This window comes from Lepus europaeus, chromosome 19 (genome assembly GCF_033115175.1).
Source record: "Lepus europaeus isolate LE1 chromosome 19, mLepTim1.pri, whole genome shotgun sequence".
Classification (NCBI taxonomy): domain Eukaryota; kingdom Metazoa; phylum Chordata; class Mammalia; order Lagomorpha; family Leporidae; genus Lepus; species Lepus europaeus.
The window spans coordinates 72313354-72331462 of NC_084845.1; the positions used below are offsets into that span (position 1 = coordinate 72313354).

The following is an 18109-nucleotide window of genomic DNA, read 5'->3' on the forward strand; positions in this document are numbered from 1 at the left end:
GCCTTATTTTTGCTAAGGACTGTTAGGATAGTTGACATCTCTGTGGGCCATACAAAATTAACAACTTAAAAATTAGCCTGCTGGGGGCCTGCACTGTGGCACAGCGGGTAAAGCCTCCGCGGTGCCCGCATCCCATATGGGTGCCAGTTCGAGTCCTGGCTGCACCGGGAAAGCAGTGGAAGACGGCCTGGGTCGTTGGACCCCTGCACCCGCGTGGGAGACCCGGAGGAAACTCCTGGCTTCGGATCGATGCAGCTCCGGCCCTGGCAGCCATCTGGGGAGTGCACCAGCGGGTGGAGGACCTCGCTCTCTCTCTCTCTGCCTCTGACTATAACTCTGCCTTTCAAATGAATAAAATCTTTTAAAAAGCCTTAGCAGAAATTGGCCTGCTGTAGGTTTATTGCATTTTGAATCTTGCGGTGCGCAGACCGCCCCTTCCACCCCGGGTCTGAAGGCTGTTCTGCATAAATGTTTCGAACCGAACCGCATGGCTCGAACGGCCGCAGCCCTGCCCTGGCGCCCCGGCGCGGCCCTCTCCTCCCCTGCCTCCCGGCGGCGCTCCGGGGTGGCCCGGCCCCCGGGCACGGCGGACCCGGCTGTCCGGGAGCGAGCGCGCCCCCCGAGGACCCTCCTGCGCGGACCGCGGAGGCCCGGCCGCCGGAGGACGCGCGGCGTCCCCATGGTAACGGCCGGAAGCGGCGGACGCGCGGCGGAAGCGGCGGGCCGGCGCGGCATGGCGGAGCCGGAGCCGGAGGCCGAGCAGATCCGGCTGAAATGTGTCCGCAGGGAAGGCTTCTTCACGGTGCCTGCGGAGCACAGGGTGCGGCAGGGCCGGAGGCGCACGCGGGGGTCGGGCCGGCGCCCTCCGGCCGGGTGCGGGCGCAGGGCGAGGGAAGGACGGGCGCGGCTCGCGTGGGGCTCCCACGGCCCCGCGGGCGGCCGTCCCGTGAGAGCCGCCAGGTGCAGGCGGCCGCGACGAGCTCGCGGCGGTGCCGTGGAAGGGCGGGGAGGGGGAGGGGGAGTGGAGAGCAGGGCGCTGCCTGGGAGTCCCCAGGGAGCGGTGCTTTTTTTTTTTTTTTTTTTTTTTTTTAAAGATTTATTTGAGCGTTTGAGTTAACAGTGAGAGAGGTCTTCCCTCCGCTGGTTCACTCCCCAAATGGCGGCAACAGCCGGAGCTGCGCCGATCCAAAGCCAGGAGCCAGGAGCTTCTTCCTGGTCTCCCACGCAGTTGCAGGGGCCCAAGGACTCAGGCCATCCTCCAGTGCCCTCCCGGGCCGCAGCACAGAGCTGGATCGGAAGTGGAGCAGCCGGGACTAGAACCGGCGCCCATGTGGGATGCCAGCACCGCAGGCCGAGGTTTAACCAAGTGAGCCACGGCACCAGCCCCAGTGCTCAGTGATTCTCTTCCTGGCCACGATCCATCCAGCTAGTAAGCCTTTATCTTTATGACCAAATTAAACTTACGTTTTGATTCCCTTTCCCACCACATTTCTCAAATGCCTGCTCAGCCCACACAGCGGTGGCCCCTGCACGGGTACAACATGGTGCAGGCTCTGCTGGGGAGATGGCCGTGGCTCAGGTGAGACAGGCCCTGTGTCTCCCCAGCGTTCCAGCGCAGCTCTCCGGCAGGTGGAGCAGGCGCTCCGGCCCTGTCTTGCTCTGTGTCCCAGCCTGCAAGGCTGTGGAAGGCAGGCGTGCCCGGCTGGCAGGGGGCCGTGAGGGCGGCGGTGCTGGGTGGGTGTTCTGCGATTGGACGACAGACACCTGTTGTGGACGCAGGTGGGCTCCAGGGAGCACTGAGACCCAGTTTACGCCTCACTCGACAGTGGCCCAGGGTCAGCCTCCCCCTTCCCGTGACAGCCAGGTCTGCGGTTGCTTTTCTGTTTGGTGAGCGAGACGTGAGCAGGATCCTTGGTAAAACTAGGTACCAGATAGCCCTTCTCAGCCGTGCGTCAGCTCCCAAGTCCCCGCACTGGCAGCGCCTCTCTCTTTCAGCTGGGACGATGCCGGAGCGTGAAGGAGTTTGAGAAGCTGAACCGCATTGGGGAAGGAACCTATGGCATCGTGTGTGAGTGCCCAGCATGGGAGGCCTGGCCACAGCCCTGACATGCGTGGGCTGGGGGTGTTGCCACGGCAGCCGCTGTGTTGGGGCTGGAAGGGCTGATCCCAAAAGCGTGTTCAGGAACCTTATTGTTTTTTTGTAAGGCAGAGAGGGAAGGTGATAGAGGTGTTCCATCCACTGGTTCATGTGGGCCTCAGATGCCCACAACAGCCAGGATTGGGCCAGGCTGAAGCCAAGAACCTGGAACTTAATCCAGGTCCCCCATGTGGGTGGTGGGGACCCAAGACCTTGAGCCATCACCTGCTGCCTCCCAGGGTGCTCATTACCAGGAAGCTGGATCGGAAGTGGGGCCAGGACTCGAACCCCCGCCCTCCAGTGAAGGATGCAGGCACCCCGAGCGGCTCTTCACCGCTGCACCAAGTGCGCGCTCTGTAAAATGGACAACTTCCGGGGAGCTGGCGCCGAGAGCAGAGCCATTGTGCCAGAGAACCTTGTTTGCTGTCAACACAGCCACAAGCGAACACAGGCCGTGGTCTGTGCCCCGAGAGGGAGGGCACGCGGCATCTCGCACGACGGAGTTGCACGAGGCCAGGCTCCCCAAGAGATCACACTGGACGCCTGTGGCCAGCTCCACAGAGGAAGCCCCGAGGGAGCGCGTATCTCGGCTGCGGGCGTTGCTTGCATGGAGAGAGAACTGAGCGTCAGGAGTGCGGATCGACCCGGACCTGTTTCCCTTGCAGATCGGGCCCGAGACACCCAGACAGATGAGATTGTCGCCCTCAAGAAGGTACGGATGGACAAGGAGAAAGATGGTGAGCCAGGAGATGGGCCCAGGGCCGCCGTGGCTGGGACCTCCACATGGGGGGAGGTGGAGGGGTGCGCTGCCCCCGAGCTTCCTGGGGCTGCACTCGCTGTGCCATCGCCTGCTTCCCCCCTGGGCGCCTTGGCGTCCTCAGCCCTGGTCCCTGCTCTGTCCTGTGACTCGGGCTCCCCTTCGCCTGCCTGCGCAGGTGCCCACGTCCCCCACTGCAGCTCACACACAAGTGCTCCTGCTTGCTGGGCTCCCCGGATCTCCCTGCGGTGGGGGCCCAGCAGCGCCTCGTGTCTGCGACGCCCTTCTTGCAGGCATCCCCATCAGCAGCCTGCGGGAGATCACGCTGCTGCTCCGCGCCCGCCATCCCAACATCGTGGAGCTGAAGGAGGTGGTGGTGGGGAACCACCTGGAGAGGTGTGTCCCGTGCGGCCCCTGCCCCTGCCGGGGCTGCTCTTCTGCTGACCCAGAAGAGGGCAGCTGCGGTATCGCCCTTGCTTTCCCTTCCAGCATCTTTCTGGTGATGGGGTACTGTGAGCAGGACCTGGCCAGCCTCCTGGAGAACATGCCCACGCCCTTCTCTGAGGCCCAGGTGTGTGGGGCGTGGGGCGGTCTTCCTCCCCTTGTCTGCATTGTTGTACTAGCCACAGCCCCCGGGGGCCGCGACACTGCTGTCGCTGAGGGGGAAACTGCTGCCCAGGGGTCCCCGCAGGACAGCTGGGGCTCCAGGCCCCTCCTCGTGTGGCCAGTCCTGTGCCAGCCGCAGCAGCCACCTGGCTCCTGAGGCCGCTGCTGGCCAGGGCCAGGCTTCCCCAGCGGGTGCCTGCCCTCTGCCCTCTGCACAGGTCAAGTGCATCGTGCTGCAGGTGCTCCGGGGCCTCCAGTACCTGCACAGGAACTTCATCATTCACAGGTGTGCAGGCCTGGACCAGGCCGAGTGGGTGGGGTCTTTGTGATGGGCCAGGCCAAGGACATGCTAGGGTGGTACGGGTTCCTGACACAGGGAGCGGTAACCCTGGCCTCCAGTAGCAGCATGTTCTGAGTACCCTCCTGGAGAGAGGACAGGCGTGCACCTGGTCAGAAGCCTCACCGTGGGGAAGCCACCCTGGCGTGCTGTGGTCACACAGGGGAGTGGCCGAGGCCGAGCGGCACGTGGGCTGTGGCGTCTGCTGCCCCGGGCAGCTGCAGTGCCGGCGCTCGAGAAGGGGCGGGGTTCAGCGGCAGGTGTTCTGACTCCTGCCTGGCTTCCGCGTTTAGAAGACTGGAAGCCGAGGAAATGTGGGGAAAGCGTCTGTGAGTCGGCGATGACCTGGTGGCTGTGAGCTCACTTCTCTTTCTGTCCCAGGGACCTGAAGGTCTCCAACTTGCTCATGACTGATAAGGGCTGTGTGAAGACAGGTGGGTGCCAGCTGCTGGCCTCACGGACGTGGACGCGTCTCTGGGCGTTGTTTGCCGTGTGACCCTGGGCCTCTGAGTCCAGCCGTTACCCCCCACTGGCTGACACACTCCTCCCTCCTCTCTGCCTCTGTCACAGCGGACTTTGGCCTTGCCCGGGCCTATGGTGTTCCGGTAAAGCCGATGACCCCCAAGGTGGTCACGCTCTGGTGAGTCCCTCAGAAATGTGGCCCCTGGTGACCAGCTGTGCCTCGGGGAGAGCTGTGTGGGGGCCTTGTGCGTTGATGGCATCGGGGCTATGCAGGCTCATAGGGCTGTCTCAGAAGGGGTGACAGCTGGACTTGACCTTGTCCACACAAGCTGTGCCCTGCAGGGAGACGGGCAGGAGCCCTCTCAGGAGGGGCTGTGCCGTGGCATTGTCAAGTCGAAGCTGGTGAGACCCACGTTGGGAGCCCCACGTGGGCTCCAGCCTCGTGTCATTTAACCCTTGTCTCCAGTGGTGTGGTCGTGTGCAGGACAGTCCCTGTGTGTTCTCCACTCAGAGCAGGGCTGCCCAGGGAGGCTGGGCCGGAGGACGGCCCCTGTGCAGAGGGAGATGGGTGTTTCTGTCTGCAGGTACCGCGCCCCGGAACTGCTGCTGGGAACCACCACCCAGACCACGAGCATTGACATGTGGTGAGAGTGGTGACGTTCCTGGGGCCGCGGGGAAGGGCTGGGGCAGGAGCAGGTCCCCGGTTCCCTGGCTCAGCCCTGAGGCAGAGGCAGGAGTGTGTGGGGGTGGGAGGTGGGGTCCTTGCCACCCACCCAGCACCCCGAGCGGTGGGCTTGACCCTGGGAAATGTGAACGCAGGCCTTGCACTGAGCTGCGGAGGCAGTCCTGCCCTCGGCCTGGCCTGGGGGCACTTGCACTTGCCTGCGGCCCGACATGGTCACATTGGTGTGGCTAAGGTGAGGCCTGCTCTGGCCTGCAGGGCCGTGGGGTGCGTCCTGGCTGAGCTGCTGGCTCACAAGCCCCTTCTCCCTGGCACGTCTGAGATCCACCAGATTGACCTGATCGTGCAGCTGCTGGGGACACCCAATGAGAACATCTGGCCGGTGGGTAGGGTACCCTGGCCCCCTCCCCCAGGCTGGTGCCCTCCGTGGCTCTAGCTTCTGCCTCCCACAGGGCTTCTCCAAGCTGCCGCTGGTTGGCCAGTACAGCCTGAGGAAGCAGCCGTACAACAACCTGAAGCACAAGTTCCCGTGGCTCTCGGAGGCTGGACTGCGCTTGCTGAACTTCCTGTTCATGTACGACCCCAGGAAAAGGTGCTGACGCAGCGCGCGGGCTGCTTTGGGGCCTGGCTGCGAGGTGGAGGGGTCCTTAGGACAGAGGCCACTGAGCCCCGTGTGGGGTGAGAGAAGGGGCTCACGGGGGCTGACGGCCAACCTTCCTGCAGGGCGACAGCCGGGGACTGTCTGGAGAGCTCCTACTTCAAGGAGAAGCCTCTGCGTGAGTTCCCCAGGCCCTCAGCCTCTGCTGTGCCAGGGTCCTTGTAGCCCTCTGGCTCTTGGTGGTTGGGCTCCTGGTACAGGCCCATCCAGGTGGGCTGTGTGCCCTGGGTGAGGACCCCTCGAGGGGAAGGGGGTGAGGGAAGGGTGGAGGCAGAGGTTGGGCCTGGGGCCAGCCCCAAACACAGAGCTGGGCTCAGGCCGGCGGCAGTGCCCCACCCCCGCCTGCCCTGGACAGAGCTGGGCTCAGGCCGGCGGCAGTGCCCCACCCCCGCCTGCCCTGGCACCCCTGTCCACCAGCACTGAAGCGCCTCTCTCCCCACAGCCTGCGAGCCTGAGCTCATGCCCACCTTCCCCCACCACCGGAACAAGCGGGCGGCCACGGCCACGGCCGAGGGCCAGAGCAAGCGCTGCAAGCCCTGACGCGAGCCCAGCACACGCCCGCGCCCCCTCAGCCTGCTGGCCCGGCTGTCCTCGTGGCTGGGGCCGTTCCTGTCTGTCCTGTGTGACGCTGCCCCCAGGCAGGCAGGTCCGGATGCAGGCTGATGCTGGCGGTGGCAGTGCCCCCGGGGCCTGCATAGGGCCTTTGCTGTTCTTCCTATGGAAAAGCCAGCTGGGCCACCCCGGGGGCCTGGGCCCAGCAGGCCCAGGCAGAGAGGCTGCAGGACCCCAGGTGTGTCTGCCCAGACTCCAGGCGGGAAGGAGGGAACAGGTGTGGGTGGGGCCTGAGTGGACGCAGCTTCTGCTCGTGCAGAGAGGAGCAGTGTGCTGTCTGAAGATGAAGAGATAAAAGCTTTGACAAGTGTGGTTTCACCTCATTTAATGTTCTGTGGACCTGGACTGTCTTCCCGTGCACTAGGGAGCAGGACTGGGGCGGGGGGGTAGGAGCAGGCTTGCTCAGGGAAGGGGGTTAGGGGCTGTCACAGCACACGGGGGTCCGTCTCTGGGTCTCTGGGTTCCGGAGACCTGTCTGGAAGCCTGGCTGCCTCTCAGAGGCTAAGCCTCCTTCCCTCGCTGGGTGTCTGCCCCACCTCAGCAGCGGCTGCATGGACCCCCACTAGCACAGCTGCCTTCACTCAGCACCCCTCGACCTCGTGGGGCTGGCAGTCTGCCCTGGCTCTGCAGCCCTTGGGCACCTCCCGTGACACCTAGTGGGTCCAGCGTCCCATAGCTGGGCCTTACCCAGGTGGGTTTTGGGGGACTCCAGTGCCACCTGCAGGTCCTTGAAGCCCCTGTGTGGTGTCTCTAGAGGCCAGAAGGGAGGCAGCTGACAGCTCTGAGAAGGATGGGGGTCCTTGAGGGGATTGTCTGGGTGCTGTGACACAGGCAGGGCCCCCTTGCCAGCACACTGGAGCCCAGATCTGGGTGCTGAGGACGGGGACCTGTGGGAAGGTCCCTGTGGGGCCAGTTCCAGGCCTGCTGCTGGCCAGGGCTGAGGCCTGGTCCCTCTGAGGAGTTTCCCATGGGAGGCATGACCCCCGCCTCTCCAGAGCCCTCCTGCTGCGCCTAGAGTTCCCTAAGGATGGGAGAGGCTGCAGCCCAGACCCCCACTGCAGGAAGCACCACAGGAACTCCTGAGAGCCCTTGACGGGGGCCTGACTGGGCCTAGGGCCGGGCTCCAGGGCTGTCATAGAGCAAGGTGTCCACCTGTGCCCGCTGTAGCCACAGGCGCCTCTGGGTGTCACCAAGCAGCACACGCAGGGAGTGGCTTGGGCGACAGGCGGGCAAGGCTGCACAATGGGCAGCGTGCAGCTGGCGGCAGGTGTCACAGCAGAGCGTGGGCAGGGCACCAGGGGTCAGGCAGCTGTGTGTCTGGTAGCCTGGGAGCTCAGGGACAGCCCCATAGGCAGATGCCGCTGTCCCCTCTGCCTCCCTGTGCCTGGGGCTGGCCCTCCCAGGGCTCCCAGGGGCTTCAGCCACAGCCAGGTCCCCAGGCCGACTCAGCTCATGGCGCAGCGAGAGAAAGGAGAAGGCGGAGGGCTCTGGCTCCAGCTCTTCTTCCAAGGCCCCGTAGGGTGGGCTGCCCGCCCGAGTCAGCGCCTCAGCTGGGGGCTCCCAGGTCTGGCCCCCAGTACCCCATAGTTTGGCACTTTGCTCCCAGAGTGGTGGCCTGTAGGTCAGCTCCCCTGGGGGTGAGTCTGGGCCCGGTGAAGGTCCCCCATAAAGACTGGCCTCCTCCGAGCCTTCGTCCTCCTGCAGGTCCCGGTACAGGTCCAGCGGGGGTCTGTAGGCAGCAGGGGTGCCCCGTGGGGGCAGTGGCGGTGGCTCTGCATCCTGGGCCAGCCGCTGCTGCAGCCAGGCCACGCAGGAGGCCACATCCCCACTGGCCCTCCGTGCCCTCAGCAGCTCCTCCGCTGGCAGCACACTGGTGCCCAGTTGGGCCAGCACCTCGCTCAGGATCTCGCACTCGAGGCGGAGGGCAAAGCAGCCCAGGGCCACCTGCACCAGCTGCCGGGCTGGGGGTGGGGCTGTCACCATGAGGCGGTGGTCGTCCCTGCGCACGTAGCCCATCTTCTGGAAGCTCTTGGTCAGCAGCTCCTCTGAGAGCACGCCCTTCAGCACGTGCACGTAACCGCCCGAGAAGGTCTGCAAGGGAGGGACCTGGTCAGCCACCACTCCCTCCTGGAGGCCAGGCCTGGGGTGCAGGTCTGATGCCTGGGTCCACCCCCAGGGGCTGACCATGAAAACACCTGGCTTGTAGGAACCAGAACAAGAGACCCCCTAACACTGCGAAGTCCTGCCTCCCCTGTCCCCTCCATCTGCACCCCTCGAGACGCTGCTCCCAGGAGTTGTGGATGCACCTGCTTTGACAGGGGCTTCCACCAGTGTCTCAGGTCTCCCCTGTCAGGAGAGACTGCCATCCCCCGTCTAGCTGTGTAGCAGTCCCGCCTGCAGGTGAGGCTCCAGCGCTGTGCCCTGTGGCTCGTGTGTGTGTGAGACGGGTGGCAGGGTGCGCTGTGTGTGTGTGTGTGTGATGGGTGGCAGGGTGTGCTCTGTGTGTTTGTGTGATGGGTGGCAGGGTGCGCTCCATGTGTTTGTGTGACGGGTGGCAGGGTGCACTGTGTGTGTGAGACGGGTGGCAGGGTGCGCTGTGTGTGTGTGTGTGAGACGGGTGGCAGGGTGCGCTGTGTGTGTGTGTGAGAGAGATAGGTGGCAGGGTGTGTTCTGTGTGTGTGTGATGGGTGGCAGGGTGTGCTCTGTGTGTTTGTGTGACAGGTGGCAGGGTGCGCTCCATGTGTTTGTGTGACGGGTGGCAGGGTGCACTGTGTGTGTGACACGGGTGGCAGGGTGCGCTGTGTGTGTGTGTGTGTGTGAGACAGGTGTCAGGGTGCGCTGTGTGTGTGTGTGAGAGAGATAGGTGGCAGGGTGTGTTCTGTGTGTGATGGGTGGCAGGGTGCACCTGTGTGTGTGAGATGGGTGGCAGGGTGCACTCTGTGTGTGTGTGTGATGGGTGGCAGGGTGTGCTCTCTGTGTGTGTGTGTGATGGGTGGCAGGGTGTGCTCTGTGTGTTTGTGTGACAGGTGGCAGGGTGCGCTCCATGTTTTTGTGTGACGGGTGGCAGGGTGCACTGTGTGTGTGACACGGGTGGCAGGGTGCGCTGTGTGTATGTGTGTGTGTGTGTGTGAGACAGGTGTCAGGGTGCGCTGTGTGTGTGAGAGAGATAGGTGGCAGGGTGTGTTCTGTGTGTGTGTGATGGGTGGCAGGGTGCACCTGTGTGTGTGAGATGGGTGGCAGGGTGCGCTGTGTATGTGTGTCTGTGTGAGACGGGTGGCAGGGTGCACTGTGTGTGTGTATGAGATGGGTGTCAGGGTGAGCTCTGTGTGTGTGTGTGTGTGTGAGAGATGGGTGGCAGGGTGTGCTCTGTGTGTGTGTGAGGGGTGGCAGGGTGCACCTGTGTGTGTGAGATGGGTGGCAGGGTGCGCTGTGTATGTGTGTCTGTGTGAGATGGGTGGCAGGGTGCGCTGTGTATGTGTGTCTGTGTGAGACGGGTGGCAGGGTGCACTGTGTGTGTGTATGAGATGGGTGTCAGGGTGAGCTCTGTGTGTGTGTGTGTGAGAGATGGGTGGCAGGGTGTGCTCTGTGTGTGTGTGAGGGGTGGCAGGGTGCACCTGTGTGTGTGAGATGGGTGGCAGGGTGCGCTGTGTATGTGTGTCTGTGTGAGACGGGTGGCAGGGTGCACTGTGTGTGTGTGTCTGTGTGAGACGGGTGGCAGGGTGCACTGTGTGTGTGTATGAGATGGGTGTCAGGGTGAGCTCTGTGTGTGTGTGTGTGTGAGAGATGGGTGTCAGGGTGTGCTCTGTGTGTGTGTGAGGGGTGGCAGGGTGCACCTGTGTGTGTGAGATGGGTGGCAGGGTGCGCTGTGTATGTGTGTCTGTGTGAGACGGGTGGCAGGGTGCACTGTGTGTGTGTATGAGATGGGTGTCAGGGTGAGCTCTGTGTGTGTGTGTGTGAGAGATGGGTGGCAGGGTGCGCTCTGTGTGTGTGTGAGGGGTGGCAGGGTGCACCTGTGTGTGTGAGATGGGTGGCAGGGTGCACTCTGTGTGTGTGTGTGATGGGTGGCAGGGTGTGCTCTCTGTGTGTGTGTGTGATGGGTGGCAGGGTGTGCTCTGTGTGTTTGTGTGACAGGTGGCAGGGTGCGCTCCATGTTTTTGTGTGACGGGTGGCAGGGTGCACTGTGTGTGTGACACGGGTGGCAGGGTGCGCTGTGTGTATGTGTGTGTGTGTGTGTGAGACAGGTGTCAGGGTGCGCTGTGTGTGTGAGAGAGATAGGTGGCAGGGTGTGTTCTGTGTGTGTGTGATGGGTGGCAGGGTGCACCTGTGTGTGTGAGATGGGTGGCAGGGTGCGCTGTGTATGTGTGTCTGTGTGAGACGGGTGGCAGGGTGCACTGTGTGTGTGTATGAGATGGGTGTCAGGGTGAGCTCTGTGTGTGTGTGTGTGTGTGAGAGATGGGTGGCAGGGTGTGCTCTGTGTGTGTGTGAGGGGTGGCAGGGTGCACCTGTGTGTGTGAGATGGGTGGCAGGGTGCGCTGTGTATGTGTGTCTGTGTGAGACGGGTGGCAGGGTGCACTGTGTGTGTGTATGAGATGGGTGTCAGGGTGAGCTCTGTGTGTGTGTGTGTGTGAGAGATGGGTGGCAGGGTGTGCTCTGTGTGTGTGTGAGGGGTGGCAGGGTGCACCTGTGTGTGTGAGATGGGTGGCAGGGTGCGCTGTGTATGTGTGTCTGTGTGAGATGGGTGGCAGGGTGCGCTGTGTATGTGTGTCTGTGTGAGACGGGTGGCAGGGTGCACTGTGTGTGTGTATGAGATGGGTGTCAGGGTGAGCTCTGTGTGTGTGTGTGTGAGAGAGATGGGTGGCAGGGTGTGCTCTGTGTGTGTGTGAGGGGTGGCAGGGTGCACCTGTGTGTGTGAGATGGGTGGCAGGGTGCGCTGTGTATGTGTGTCTGTGTGAGACGGGTGGCAGGGTGCACTGTGTGTGTGTGTCTGTGTGAGACGGGTGGCAGGGTGCACTGTGTGTGTGTATGAGATGGGTGTCAGGGTGAGCTCTGTGTGTGTGTGTGTGTGAGAGATGGGTGTCAGGGTGTGCTCTGTGTGTGTGTGAGGGGTGGCAGGGTGCACCTGTGTGTGTGAGATGGGTGGCAGGGTGCGCTGTGTATGTGTGTCTGTGTGAGACGGGTGGCAGGGTGCACTGTGTGTGTGTATGAGATGGGTGTCAGGGTGAGCTCTGTGTGTGTGTGTGTGAGAGATGGGTGGCAGGGTGCGCTCTGTGTGTGTGTGAGGGGTGGCAGGGTGCACCTGTGTGTGTGAGATGGGTGGCAGGGTGCGCTGTGTATGTGTGTCTGTGTGAGATGGGTGGCAGGGTGCGCTGTGTATGTGTGTCTGTGTGAGACGGGTGGCAGGGTGCACTGTGTGTGTGTATGAGATGGGTGTCAGGGTGAGCTCTGTGTGTGTGTGTGTGAGAGAGATGGGTGGCAGGGTGTGCTCTGTGTGTGTGTGAGGGGTGGCAGGGTGCACCTGTGTGTGTGAGATGGGTGGCAGGGTGCGCTGTGTATGTGTGTCTGTGTGAGACGGGTGGCAGGGTGCACTGTGTGTGTGTATGAGATGGGTGTCAGGGTGAGCTCTGTGTGTGTGTGTGTGTGAGAGATGGGTGGCAGGGTGTGCTCTGTGTGTGTGTGAGGGGTGGCAGGGTGCACCTGTGTGTGTGAGATGGGTGGCAGGGTGCGCTGTGTGTGTGTGTCTGTGTGAGACGGGTGGCAGGGTGCACTGTGTGTGTGTATGAGATGGGTGTCAGGGTGAGCTCTGTGTGTGTGTGTGTGTGTGTGAGAGATGGGTGTCAGGGTGTGCTCTGTGTGTGTGAGATGGGTGGCAGGGTGCACTGTGTGTGTGTGTGTGTGAGACGGGTGGCAGGGTGCACTGTGTGTGTGTGTCTGTGTGAGACGGGTGGCAGGGTACACTGTGTGTGTGTATGAGATGGGTGGCAGGGTGCGCTGTGTATGTGTGTGTGTGTGAGACGGGTGGCAGGGTGCGCTGTGTATGTGTGAGACGGGTGGCAGGGTGCACTGTGTGTGTGTGTGAGATGGGTGGCAGGGTGCGCTGTGTGTGTGTGTGTGAGGGGTGGCAGGGTGCACCTGTGTGTGTGAGACGGGTGGCAGGGTGCGCTGTGTGTGTGTTTGAGATGGGTGGCAGGGTGCACTGTGTGTGTGTATGAGATGGGTGTCAGGGTGAGCTCTGTGTGTGTGTGTGAGAGAGATGGGTGGCAGGGTGTGCTCTGTGTGTGTGTGAGGGGTGGCAGGGTGCACCTGTGTGTGTGAGACGGGTGGCAGGGTGCGCTGTGTATGTGTGTCTGTGTGAGACAGGTGGCAGGGTGCGCTGTGTGTGTGTGTCTGTGTGAGACAGGTGGCAGGGTGCGCTGTGTGTGTGTGTGAGATGGGTGTCAGGGTGCGCTCCAGACCACACAGGTGTGTGCAGAGCTGAAAGGCTGCTAGGACAGTCACGGGGCTGGGGCCTGTGACCCCGGGGCACTTGAAGTCCTTCCCTCCCTGCTTCTCCAGCCTGCCTCAGTGCAGGACTCTGTCCCTTTCCCAGGGCTGAAACACGTTCAGGAAGATCAGGTAACGGGTGCACAGCCGCACACCAGGAACGGGCCGGAAGCCAGTGCCGCGCCAGCACGAAACCCAGTTGTTCCTGGCTGCTGATGCCTCCATTCTGTGCTTGACCCCAGGGGCGGCAGGCCCACTCCTTTCCTGTGTGAATGGAGGAATCAAAGTCCTAGAACCCCGAGCCAGCAGGTGTCCTGATAGAGCGGTGGCTCGGCTGCCATGGCAACCCGCGGGGGTGTATGTCGCCCACGTGCAGTGACGTCACCACCTTCCTACTCTTCCCAGTTAGCTCTGAGCACCAGCAGCCTCGGAACTGGTGGCCAGCACTCTCCCGCTTCGCAGGGGACCGGCCTCAGCCTGCTCTGCGAAAGTGGTCAGCCTACGTCCTGGTGGAATTAGGACCACTCAGGGACCTTAAGTCTCCCCCCTACACACATACCCCTGAACTTGTCCTAGAGTTTCCATGGCAACTACGCCCCGAGGTCCCCTTAGGGAGGACAGTGATAAAGCAGGCGAGCACCCACATTCTCAGCCCGGGACTGCCCGGGCAGACCTCAGGGAGCCCAGAGTGCCTCCGCGGGCTGAGCCTAGGAAGCCTACACACCCTGCAGACACCTGAAACCCAGTCCCACCTTGATGGTGGTGAACTCCTTCCTCCAGGGCAGCAGGTACAGGTGCACGGCGGCCAGCTCCAGCAGCTCGAAGGCTCGGGCCAGGCCGTGCAGCGCGGGCGCCAGGTCGGCGCGGCCCCACAGCCCGTCGGTGAGCAGCGCCAGCGCGTCGTCCTGCAGCGCCCCGTGCAGGTCGAAGTCCTCGACCAGGATGTGCCAGAGCACGGCGCGCAGCGAGGGATCCCCGCACACGCCCGCGCGGCCGCGCCGCAGCTCGCGCTCCAGGCACAGGCGGTAGTCCTCGGACAGCGAGCTGCTGCCCATCCTGCGGGCGGAGCGCGGTGTTAGGCCGCGCCCTGCCGGCTCAGCGCCCCCAGCCCACCCAGCCCCGCCCAGGGAGCCAGCCTCTGCCCGCTGAGCACCCACAGCGCACCCCCCGCCAGAGGAGCCAGCCTCTGCTCGCTCAGCGCCCACAGCGCACCCAACCCCGCCAGAGGAGCCAGCCTCCGCCCGCTGAGCGCCCCCTGCCCACCCAACCCCGCCCGGGGAGCCAGCCTCTGCCCGCTGAGCGCCCCCTGCCCACCCAACCCCGCCCGGGGAGCCAGCCTCCGCCCGCTCAGCGCCCCCTGCCCACCCAACCCCGCCGGGGGAGCCAGCCTCCGCCCGCTGAGCACCCACAGCCCACCCAACCCCGCCGGGGGAGCCAGCCTCTACCCGCTGAGCACCCACAGCCCACCCAACCCCGCCCGGGGAGCCAGCCTCCGCCCGCTGAGCACCCACAGCCCACCCAACCCCGCCGGGGGAGCCAGCCTCCGCCCGCTCAGCGCCCCCTGCCACCCAACCCCGCCGGGGGAGCCAGCCTCCGCCCGCTCAGCGCCCCCTGCCACCCAACCCCGCCGGGGGAGCCAGCCTCTGCCCGCTCAGCGCCCCCTGCCCACCCAACCCCGCCGGGGGAGCCAGCCTCTGCCCGCTCAGCGCCCCCTGCCCACCCAACCCCGCCCGGGGAGCCAGCCTCCGCCCGCTGAGCACCCACAGCCCACCGCCCGCCAGAGGAGCCAGCCTCTACCCGCTGAGCGCCCCCTGCCCACCCAACCCCGCCCGGGGAGCCAGCCTCTGCCCGCTCAGCGCCCCCTGCCCACCCAACCCCGCCGGGGGAGCCAGCCTCCGCCCGCTCAGCGCCCCCCGCACCTCAGCCCAGCCCCCGCCAGGGGAGCCAGCCTCCGCCCGCTCAGCGCCCCCTGCCCACCCAACCTCGACGGGGGAGCCAAACTCTGCCCGCTGGGCACCCACAGCCCACCCAACCTCGACGGGGGAGCCAGCCTCTGCTCGCTGAGCACCCACAGTCTATCCAACCCTCCCGGGGGAGCCAGCCTCCGCCCGCTCAGCGCCCCCTGCCCACCCCCCGCCGGGAGATCCAGGCCCTGGCCGCTGAGCGCCCGGTGTCTATGGCTGTCCCCTTCCTCAAAGACCCGCTCGCGTCATCTGAGCCTCCTCCTCCGCCCACGACGTCGGGCCGTGGATCCCACGGCCGAAAGCACTACCTGTCCGTGCCCGGGGTCCGGGAGCCGCCACCTCTGCGCTCGGCCTCCTCCCTGGCACGCGCTTCCGCGGGACTCGGCTCCGCCCACAGGCCGTGACGTCGAGGGGCGGGAGGGCGTCACGTGCAGCCTCCTCGGAGGGCGGGGATTGGCCGGCTGCTGGGGGGCGGGGCCGCGCGCTCGGGGCGGGCGCCACTCCCGAGCGCCGGAGCCGGGGCGGCGTGTGCGGCTCCCGGCGCGGGGCGCGGGCGCCCGGGGAGTGCGCCAGCGGGCGGCAGGGGCGCCTCTGCCCCCTCAGGCACACACGGGCCACCTCGGGCCGCCCGGGGCCGGCTGAGGAGCGCGGCTTCCGGGAGCACCGGCCTCCCCCGACCCAGGATAACGCGAGGCGGGCTCCTGAGAGCCCCCGGGGAGGCCTGCCCCCCGTGAGAGCCGCCCGGGCCGAGCGCCTGGACAGAGGACCGTCCTGAGGGGAAGCCGGTTTGCTCTTGGAGCTTGCGCCCGGCAGGATTCGCCGCCGGGGGGACTTCAGGGCTGTCCCGGACGGGCAGCTCGGCGGCGTGAGCCAGTGAAGACAGCCGAGAAGCCGGGGCCGGCTCCGCTTCGTGCAGTGCAGGGGAGGCAGCGCAGGTGGATTCTTGGGTCCCTGCCCCCCACGTGGGAAGCCACCTGGACTTTGGGGATCCTCTGTTACTGGCGTCTGGGGAGCAGGCCAACAAAGGGGAGCCGTCTCTGCCTGCCTCGCAAGGAAATTCAAGTAAGTAAATGAACCTTTTCAGCAGAATTTCGGCCAGTGCCATGCTTGCCGCTCCAGGTCCTGGCTGCTCCGCCTCCCACCCGCCTTCCTGCCTGCGCGTCTGGTGGTCCCGCCACCTGGGAGACCAAGGTGGAGTTCCTGGCTCTTGGCTTTGGCCTGGTCCTGACCTGTTGTGGCCATCTGGTGAGTGAACCGGTGGATATAAGATCTCTGTCCCTCTGTCCTTCAAACAAATAAGGAATCTTTAACAACAAAAAAAAAAAATTGACAAAGATGCACAGGGTAGGAGGCAGACCGGAGTGATGCAGCTCAGAGCTAAGGACTACATGGGTTTTCGAAAGCTCCCAGGGCAGGTGCAGGCGAGGGAGGGGCCTTCTGGGCCTCAGACCAGGGCAGCCTGTGGGCACTCGGCTCAGATTTCTGCCTTGCAAAGCTCTTGGGATTCTGAACTTGTTTCAAGCCACACATTCTGTGATACTTTGTTAGGGGGGTCCCAGGATACTCATGTATTTGTTCTGTGTACTCCATTTATTTAGTACTGGGTAAAGTCACACGGACAGCTGGGGTCAGGCTGCAGTGTCAGATCGATGGCTGGGCCTGGCCATCGGGGGGCTGCCCCAGCTGGAGCCCAGCCACACAGTGACAACTGTGTGACAGCCAGTTTAGGCCTGGGTCATGTGTGTTCACAGTTCCCTTCTCGGCTCTCCTAGGACCCGACATCCCCCCGCACCCCCCGCACACACATCCTGCTGGGACGTCGGTCCACACGGTTCCCAACGCCCTCAGAAGGTGGCCATCGCTAGGTCTGAGGCCATCGGTCCCTTGGCCAGGACTGCCTGCTGGCTCCCCGCCCCCACCACCGCACACATCCCCACACCGTGTCCAGTGTCACCAGTCTGATGGGTCTGAGCTTGTGTCTTAGTTCACATCTCTTGGTTTCTGCTGTCATCTCAGCCTCTCTTGGGTTTGTTCTTACCGTCTCCACAGGCCACCTGTAGCCTGGCTGTCTTCCTACGTGGGGGTCTTGAGTTCTTGCTGATTTGTAGGATTTCAAACAGGAATATTCTATGATTCTATGATGTTTTTTTTCTTTTAGGTGGCACCGCAGGCTCAGACTGAAGGACAGCTCAGAGCCACACAGCGAGCAGCAGCCGAGCGCAGCCTTCCCCCCACTGTCAGGACGCAGTCCTCCCGCACAGCTCCGAGCTGCAGGTGTGTGCCCTCAGCACAGCCCCCCGGGGCTGCCCTTGTCAGGGTGCTCAACATTCAGCTCATCCTCTACTGCTCCAGGAAGTGCGGCCTCAGAACTCCGCTTCTGGACGCGGCGCCCAGGCCAGCAGCAGGGCTACCACCTTCCCAGCCTGCCCTGCTGAGACATGTCTGGGTCCGGGAGCCCAGAATTCTTCACCACAGTTCTAAGATCCAGATTTAGAACTCGACCCAGCACAAGCCACGGAGGAGATGAACGTCCCTCCCAGGGGCTGTGGAGTGCCCAGGAGTCGGAGGGCAGGCCTGGGGGCCCGGCCTGCATCTCGTCTGCAGAAAGCTGGGTCCCCAGGGACTTTGCAGCCCAGGTGGGTGCCAGCCGTTTGTTCTGGGGCGCTGGGTGAGGGGCTGACCCTAGCCCACAGAGGCTGCTCTAGAGGACAGTGGCCGCAGGGACTCAGGTTGTCCTGCTCCTGGGGTCAGCCCCCGGCATGCATGGCACAGGCTGGCCTTTGGTTTGAATCAGGGTTCAAGCCAGCTCTGCTGCCCACCGGGAAAGATACACCACCTGTTCGCTCACAGGGGCCTTGTGAGAGGCAAACCAGGTGTTCCTTACAGAGACCTGGGAACAGAGCGCTGGACAGTGCCAACTGCTTGTGTTTGGCAAGACCATTGCTGCAAGGAACCCAAACACAGCCCCTACGGCCAGCTCCGTGGGGAGTCTGGGTTGGAACCCTCCCGCTGCCTCCCTGTGGAACCCATGTTGTCTGAGGCCCTTCCTTTTCTTGCTCTACCCAGGACTCCCTGGCAGATGCTGTCCATGCCTGGCTGCCTGCCCTCTTCTCCCGAGGGCCGCATTGCCATCAAGGGGCATTTCTGCTGGAGTCCCCTTCTGTGGGACAATGACTGCTGGGAGGCCTCCAGGTGAGTGCTGTGGGCTCAGGTCTTCAGTGGGGACGTCCACCCTGGCTCCCTAATGCCCTGTAGAGCTGTCCAGTCCTTGAGGGTGAATCCCACAGCTACCTGGCCAGGTACAGTCCCCGCGGATCCTGCGCCTGTGCAGGGCTTCGGGTGGCTGTGGCTCCTACCACCTGTCCTGAGCGCGCCCTCTGGTGGCCAGCAGTGAGAATGCTAGGCCAGCCGAGC

The 18109-nt window shown here is 64.1% G+C and overlaps 3 protein-coding genes across 4 annotated transcripts in view; 2 read left to right on the top strand and 1 right to left on the bottom strand.

The window, feature by feature from the left end:
- Positions 1-715: 715 nt before the first annotated feature.
- Positions 716-6563, top strand: CDK10 (cyclin dependent kinase 10). 2 transcript variants are annotated; one of them, XM_062176425.1, is made up of 13 exons: positions 716-820; positions 1996-2068; positions 2803-2874; positions 3188-3290; positions 3384-3465; positions 3719-3786; positions 4219-4271; positions 4408-4477; positions 4884-4943; positions 5240-5363; positions 5434-5573; positions 5705-5757; positions 6082-6563. In XM_062176425.1, the coding sequence occupies exons 1-13, from the start codon at positions 734-736 to the stop codon at positions 6177-6179; spliced, it is 1083 nt and encodes a 360-aa protein (XP_062032409.1). In that variant the 5' UTR covers positions 716-733; the 3' UTR covers positions 6180-6563. The 2 variants fall into 2 exon arrangements, with proteins under 2 accessions (XP_062032409.1, XP_062032410.1); XM_062176426.1 differs by having other exon boundaries at positions 3740-3786.
- Positions 6564-6565: 2 nt separating this feature from the next.
- Positions 6566-15064, bottom strand: SPATA2L (spermatogenesis associated 2 like). Its single transcript, XM_062176424.1, has 3 exons — positions 15004-15064; positions 13484-13787; positions 6566-8342 (listed from the first exon to the last, which is right to left on the bottom strand). The coding sequence occupies exons 2-3, from the start codon at positions 13784-13786 to the stop codon at positions 7362-7364; spliced, it is 1284 nt and encodes a 427-aa protein (XP_062032408.1). The 5' UTR covers position 13787; positions 15004-15064; the 3' UTR covers positions 6566-7361.
- Positions 15065-16982: 1918 nt separating this feature from the next.
- Positions 16983-18109, top strand: part of ZNF276 (zinc finger protein 276) — a 45378-nt gene continuing 44251 nt past the window's right edge. Inside the window, exons 1-2 of the mRNA XM_062177880.1 lie at positions 16983-17331; positions 17762-17887. The gene's annotated coding sequence lies outside the window, so the exon portion shown is untranslated. The remainder of the gene's footprint in view (positions 17332-17761; positions 17888-18109) is intronic.

Coding starts and splice junctions, on each gene's coding strand:
- CDK10 (XM_062176425.1), top strand. CDS start 734: ATGGCGGAGCCGGAGCCGGAGGCCGAGCAGATCCGGCTGAAATGTGTC. Junction 2,875..3,187: donor GATGGACAAGGAGAAAGATG/GTGAGCCAGGAG, acceptor CCCTTCTTGCAG/GCATCCCCATCAGCAGCCTG. Junction 4,944..5,239: donor ACCACGAGCATTGACATGTG/GTGAGAGTGGTG, acceptor TCTGGCCTGCAG/GGCCGTGGGGTGCGTCCTGG.
- SPATA2L (XM_062176424.1), bottom strand. CDS start 13,786: ATGGGCAGCAGCTCGCTGTCCGAGGACTACCGCCTGTGCCTGGAGCGC. Junction 8,343..13,483: donor AGGAGTTCACCACCATCAAG/GTGGGACTGGGT, acceptor CCTCCCTTGCAG/ACCTTCTCGGGCGGTTACGT.